The sequence below is a fragment of the Lactuca serriola genome, chromosome 3 (genome assembly GCF_051521515.1).
Source record: "Lactuca serriola cultivar US96UC23 chromosome 3, Lser_US96UC23_V15, whole genome shotgun sequence".
In the NCBI taxonomy this organism is placed as follows: domain Eukaryota; kingdom Viridiplantae; phylum Streptophyta; class Magnoliopsida; order Asterales; family Asteraceae; genus Lactuca; species Lactuca serriola.
The window spans coordinates 253,173,460-253,180,643 of record NC_136410.1 but is presented as its reverse complement, the minus strand read 5'-3'; the positions used below and the strand labels follow the sequence as shown (position 1 = coordinate 253,180,643).

At 29.6% G+C, this 7,184-nt stretch overlaps 2 protein-coding genes across 2 annotated transcripts; both read left to right on the top strand.

The window, feature by feature from the left end:
* The first annotated feature begins 2,351 nt into the window (after positions 1-2,351).
* LOC145096183 (uncharacterized) lies at positions 2,352-5,114 on the top strand. The gene is made up of 5 exons (XM_079033948.1): positions 2,352-2,367; positions 2,483-2,695; positions 3,075-3,218; positions 3,584-4,801; positions 4,870-5,114. The coding sequence occupies exons 1-5, from the start codon at positions 2,352-2,354 to the stop codon at positions 5,112-5,114; spliced, it is 1,836 nt and encodes a 611-aa protein (XP_078890074.1).
* A 25-nt stretch (positions 5,115-5,139) lies between these two features.
* LOC145096182 (uncharacterized) lies at positions 5,140-5,865 on the top strand. Its single transcript, XM_079033947.1, has one exon. The coding sequence runs from the start codon at positions 5,140-5,142 to the stop codon at positions 5,863-5,865; it is 726 nt and encodes a 241-aa protein (XP_078890073.1).
* The last annotated feature ends 1,319 nt before the right edge of the window (positions 5,866-7,184 follow it).

The following is a 7,184-nucleotide window of genomic DNA, read 5'->3' as shown; positions in this document are numbered from 1 at the left end:
TATTAGACAATACGTTTTCTATTATTAATAAAATCACAAAATGCTAATAAATAATAATTCATTAAGCATAAATATCATTTTCACTATTTATTTACATACCATTCTTTTAGAATTCATACAAAGTGTTTGGAATGAAATATTTAGTCGTAAACTAATTTCAAACTAAGTTTAGAACTAAGTACATCACTTGTAAGCAACAAACTTTTCACTTTTGTGTTCAAAAGGGTGCATACTTATTTGATAATGAATTACTTAATATTCTAAGAAAAAAAGATAAGAATGAGATTTACCATGCTATATTCTTTAAGAATATAACTTATTAAAGTTTAATTATTTCAAAATTTCATATGGCAATATGACTAAAAAAAACAATTACAAACAAATTACATCAACAACAAATATTCTAGTTTGGTTGATTTACAAACAAAATTACTTGCACAAAAACCATTTTGTCTTCTAGACCAAATATCATTCTTGAAGAATTGATACTAATTGCTTTAAAGAATAGAAAATTTATTACTGAACGAATTTAAAAACTAGACTTGACTTTTACATGCTTTATTCCCGAAGAATATGATTGCCTCATTTTTAAAGAATACAACTACTTTATTCATAAAGAATTTGACTGCTTCAATTGTTTTATAAATTCCACATGTTAATTAAACACGTAAGAATAAAAACCCCAATATTGCATCACCAAAAGTACTACGTTATAAAAATGATTTTATTTTCATATTAAATATTATTAATTGTATTGTAATATATTTTTCTCCTTATTCAATTCGTCTTCATATCAACAAAGAAGCTTACAATCTCCTTTTTCAATTCGAAATGTTAGAACATCATTATCTAACATTTCCAATGGTATGAGTAATTTTCTACCACCTATTATCCAACTTTTACTATTTTCGAGATTATTATACGAACGAATTACATATCAATCTCTTAAAATGATTTATAAATCTTTTTAAGTATCTTGAAACATTTTTAATTTTTTATAATATCTTCAATACATTTTATTGTAATATTTTTATTGTGTTCGTTACTTTTGTTTTATAGAACGAAGGGACATGTATTATAATTATGCTAGGAGAGAAAAAAGATTAGAAAGTTATATTTGGATAATAGAAAATTCAAAAGAATCTCCACTGCATCAACCGTTCAAAGTCCGTATAATTTTCATGGTTTGAACATGCACATCGATGGTAATCGTTTTCCATTTCTTATAAATATATATATATATATATATATATTTTTTCTTTTCATACCTTTATTTCTTATAAATAATTATATATTTTTTTAACAAATGTTTATATTGTATAATAGAAATGTGCAATCCTTATGGACAGTTGCTACCTTTAAACAACTCAAAAAATGTTGGTAACGAAAATACAAGCAACTATAAATCGTTTTCATATCAACAAAGAAGCTTACAATCTCCTTCTTCAATTTGAAATGTTAGAACACCATTATCTAACATTTCCAATGGTATGAGTAATTTTCTACCACCTATTATTACTATCATTCATTAAATGTATAAAAATTCTAACAAAAATTATACTGTCTAATTCTTCTATCATTTTTACAGGCATATATAATTCTTATAATAACATCCAAACACCAATATCAAATAACAGACATTACTCTTTCTTTTCCAGTGTCATGCAATCCATCGACTCATCGGCTATAATTCAATCTTCTCTTCTGTTAATTTAACAAGACGGACCCAGAGATTAAAAAGGAAGCCTACCAACATATCTACAATTCCTATATTTGACTTGACAATAGATGAAGAAGTTAATGATAAACATATGCATGCAAACATAGCTAAAGGTGTATCAAAAAGTAACCATCACAAAAAAATTATTTGAATTAATTATTATCTTAAATTTATGCAATTGTAACGGCTACATAGATTGTTATATTTGACATTGATTTTTTTAACAGATTATGTTGATCATGGTGACCAAAATGTTATATGTCAAATATGTAATGCAAAGTTATAGACGGGTGAACCTATTAGAGGAAAAGACAAATAGTATACAAGTTTTTCACTATGCTGTGGTTATGGCAAGGTTGAGTTGCCAGATTCTAAGAAGCACCACAAACTTACCTAAATCTTTATCATTCAACAGATTCTAAATTCAAATACTTCATTAACAACATTCGTCGTTACAATCCAATTTTTTCATTTACCTCAATGGGTGGGAAAGTTGATGCATCCATTAATAGTGGAAAAGCTCCATACATATTTAGACTTGGCAATCAAAATTATCATAAATTTGGAAGTCTGATACCCTCAAATGGATCTAAACCAAAATTCTCCCAGTTATACATATATGACACTGACAATGAGGAGTCAAAAAGGCAAACAATTTTTGGGTGCATATTCACACATATCAAAATTATTTTATGTTTTTTCATTATATTTCATTACAACTATTAACTTTTAAATTTCATTTTATTTCCAGTTGACAACAAGATGCATCTACATCAACTTTTGATTCAATTGATCTTCAGATTATACACGATTTGAAGCTTATGTTGGATTCGAATAATATGTTGGTTCAGTCTTATAGAATGGTGAGAGATTGTTTCCATGACAATCCTCACATTGACCTTAAGTTACGCCTTATTGGAAAAAAGATACAAGATGGAAGGACATATAATTTACCGTCTGCATCTGAGGTTGATGGTATAATTGTTGGAGACATTAATGATTCTTTTCAAAATAGATATATCATTGTATAAAATTCATCGGGCTTTCTTCAACATATTAGTGAATTACATCCTTCTTATCTCGCTCTTTAGTATCCACTACTCTTTCCATATGGTGATGATGGGTATAGAGTAGACATCCTTCATCGAGGTCTAACAAGTTCAAGCAGCAGCAAGCGGCCTAACTATACAGTGAGAGAATTTTTAATTTCCTTATAGAATTCAAGATAGGATTAATAGCTTCTCTTTAATTCTTAATTCAAGAAGGCCTTTCCAACAATTTTTGGTTAATGCTTATACAATGATCGAAAGTGAGAGACTTTTTTTTGTACGGAAAAAACAAAAAAAAATCTTAGATGTGCATCCTACGAACATCTTCGAAACGTACAAGATCAGGGGAAGACAACTTTCCAACACTGGACAACGTGTTATCTTACCTTCTTCTTTTACTGGTGGTGCACGTTACATGCAGCAGAACTATTTGGATGCTATGTCCCTTCGTAAATGGTTTGGATATCCATATTTTTTTATAACTGTAACATGCAATCCAAAATGGCCTGAAATCAAAAGGTTTCTTAAACATACAAATCTCAAACCTGAAGACAGGCCAGATATTCTGTGTAGGATATTTAAAATAAAGCTTGATGCAATGATTAAAGACTTGCGAGAGAAAAACTTATTCTGAAAAGGTCAAGGAGGTATGTTTGATTTTAAAATTTCAATTTTACCATCTTCATATTTATAGTATAAATGCTATCATACCTAAAAAATTATTACATTTCATTTATTATTTTATATTTATTTTCTATTTACATTCGTGACATTTTATATTTTATATTTTACTTTCCTTAAAATTTTATTATAGTTGTTTATACAATCGCGTTTCGAAAGCGTGACCCGCCTCATAGTCATATATGTCTCTTTTTGCACTCCGATGACAAACTCCATACTGTTGAACAAATTGGTATGTATATTTCGGCCGAGATTCCAAACATTAATGAAGATCCTGATTTGTATACACTTGTGAGCGAGTTCATGATGCATGGCCCTTGTGGTGCTAAAAATATGAAATGCCCATGCATGGTTGATAATAAGTGTTCAAAAAACTTTCCAAAAAAATCTTCTAATGAAACTTTAGCCGATGAAGACGGTTTTCTGATATATAGGAGACAAAATGATGGATCTTTTGTTGAAAAGTCTGATGTCAAATTGGATAACAGACATGTTGTTGCGTATAACAAAGACCTTTTGAAAAGATATCAAGGACACATTAAAGTCGAGTGGTGCAATCAAGCCGGTTCTATAAAATATTTATTCAAATATATCAATAAAGGTCCTGACAGAGCTACACGTATTGTCATAAAATCGAACAATGAAAGTGCTACTGATAATTCAGTAGACGAAATCAAAGAGTATTACGATTGTAGATATATATCTGCATGTGAAGCATCATGGAGAATGTTTGGTTATGATATTCATTATAGGTATCCTGCTGTGGTTAGGCTTTGTTTTCATCTTCCTGCTCAACAACAAGTTATTTATGATCCAGATGATGATATCGACAATATCCTTAACAAACCGTCTGTTGCATCTTCAATGTTCAGATCTTGGCTTGAGTGTAACAAGATCTATAATCAAGCCCGAGATCTTACTTATGTTGAATTCCCTACAAAGTTTGTGTGGAAAACTATATCACGGAAATGGAAACCAAGGGAAATAGGATTTTCAGTTGAGAGAATTCATGCTGTTTCACTTAAACTTGGTGAAGCATATTTCTTGAGAATTCTTTTAAAGAAGGTCAGAGGTCCAAAATCTTATGAAGATATCCAAATAGTAAATGGAGAAATATGTCCTACTTTTAGAGATGCATGGTATGGTTTAGGGCTTCTAGACGGTGATAGGGAGTATATTGAAGCTATTAAGGAAGCAAGCCATTCAACTACTGGTTATTACCTATGGTCATTATTTTCAATGATGTTGTTCTCTGATAGTTTGGGAAGACCAAAATTTGATTGGGAAAATACATGGGAATACCTTTCAGACGGAAATCTTTACAATCAAAGACGCCGATTAAAGTCTCCTTGTATAATACTTATCTTTTATTACTTTAACTTTTTTATATAAACTATATATTTGTATTTTTTTTCTAAGTTTATATTTACCATTGTACAAATTTATCCCTTACTGATCATCAATTGAAGAACTTGACTTTGTTTGAGATTGAATCATTTCTACTTCATAACAATTCCACCCTCAAGAACTTCACAGGCATGCCTTACCCAAATTTTGATTGTGTATCTTCTTCTAATAATCGTTTGATTGCTGAGGAGCTATCTTTTGACATCACAAGTCTTCAAAACGAATTTTCAGACACTGATTGTTTCATTAACAAATGAACAACGAGGTGTTTTTGAGGATGCCATGGCAGTAATTGAATATAATAAAGGAGGTGTGTTTTTTGTTTATGGTTATGGTGGAACAGGTAAAAACTTTCTTTGGAAGACTTTATCAACAACTATCAGATCTAAAGGACAAATTGTTTTGACTGTTCCTTCAAGTGGTATTGCTTCTTTGTTACTAACCGGAGGTAGAACAACACACTCTCACTTTGGTATTCCATTAAATCTTACTGAAAATTCTATTTATTCTATAAATCGAGACAGTGATGCCTCCAAATTACTAAAACAAACATTGTTGATTATTTGGGATGAAGCGTCGATGGTTAATAAGCATGTATTTGAAGCATTGGATCAAACTTTAAGGGATGTTTTAAGTTTTGGTAATGTTAGCAACTCACATATCCCATTTGGAGGTAAAGTAATCGTATTTGTAGGTGATTTTGGACAGATTCTACCAGTTGTTTCTAATGGTAGCAGACAAGAAATTGTCAATGCGTCGTTAAGTTCTTCATATATATGGACAAATTGCAAAGTTTTAAAATTAACGAAGAACATGAGGTTGACTGTTGGAAAAGATCCGTCTGAAATACAACAAACAAGGTTATTTGCAAATTGGCTCTTGGATATAGGAGAGGGAAATGTTGGTGGTTCTAATAATGTTGATGCAGTTATTCATATTCATGAAGATCTTCTTATTACTCAATCTTCTGATCCTATAGGTTCATTAATTGAGTTTGTATATCCATAATTTCTTGACAACTTGAACGATCCAAAATATTTTGAAGAAAGATCAATACTTGCACCAAAAAATGAAGTTGTTCAAGAAATAAATGATCTTCTGCTTTCATTATTTCCTAGATAAGAAAAAGAATACCTAAGTTCGGATAACATCTGCCAGACATAGTTTATTCACAATCAGTTTGATGAGAGTTTATATTGACCTGATGTTCTAAATGGACTTAAAATCTCCGGTTTGCCAAAGCATAATTTGATTTTAAAGGTCGGTGTTCCGGTTATGTTACTGAGTGATATCGACCAGAAAAATGAGTTATGTAATGGTACTAGACTTCAGGTCGTATCATTGGGTAATCGCGTCATAGAAACAGTGGTCTTAACTGGAAGTAACATTGGACATCGAGTTTTATTTCAAAGTTGTCTTTAAGACCTTCAGACAACAAAATTCCATATAAGTTCAAAAGGAAACAATTTCCCTAGCGGTTTGTTTTGCTATGACCATAAATAAAAATCAGGGCCAATCGTTAAAAAGGGTTGGGTTGTTTTTGCAAGAACCGGTTTTCTCACACGGTCAGTTATACGTTGTTTTATCTAGAGTAAAGAGCAGAGAAGGATTGAAGTTATTTATTTTAGATAAGGATGATAATTTGACTAATAAAACTTCCAATGTTGTGCTCAATGAAGTATTTCAAAATCTATGTTGAAGTTTTATGTTTATTTTTTAAAATCAAATAAAGTTGTACTTACTCACCATCACAATCAAATGTTTCTTTTACATTTATTATTTTATTTGGTCTATATAAAATTTTTAACATACCTCCCATGATTTCTACGGGTTATAACCTAGTATTGAAATATAATACATTGAACTCTTATTGCACATCCATTGTGGATGTCCTGAGGAGCTTTTCAAAATTTTAAAGTTATTTTTTTTCCTTTCCCCAAAACTTATAAAGTTATTTTTAAAGTTATTTTTTTTTCTTTCCCCAAAACTTATAACAGAAAGTTATTTTGTCTTTCCTTTTCAAAGTTCTTTTCTTATTTTCAATAGAATTTAGGTATGTGATATATATTATTAATTAATACAAAAAATTCTAAATTCTAATATTTCAAATAACGAAAACAACATATTAAATAAACAAAATAAATTCATTTGGGGCCTATAAATTTAGTACATATTATTAGTTAATATAAAAATTATAAATTTTAATATATAAAATAATGAGAAACAAATTACTATGTATTTTAAAGCAAAATATATCATACTTTTGTAATATTATATTTAAAATTATATAAAAAAAAACAAATTGAAAGGTTAATTTTGAAAGGAAT

Bases quoted from the DNA above. Each gene is read 5' to 3' on its own strand.
- LOC145096183 (XM_079033948.1), top strand. The intron at 3,219-3,583 runs GTAAATGGTTTG...ATTTTATTATAG, and splicing joins TTTGGATGCTATGTCCCTTC to TTGTTTATACAATCGCGTTT. The intron at 4,802-4,869 runs GTATAATACTTA...TTTTTTTCTAAG, and splicing joins ACGCCGATTAAAGTCTCCTT to TTTATATTTACCATTGTACA.
- LOC145096182 (XM_079033947.1), top strand. From the start codon at position 5,140: ATGGCAGTAATTGAATATAATAAAGGAGGTGTGTTTTTTGTTTATGGT.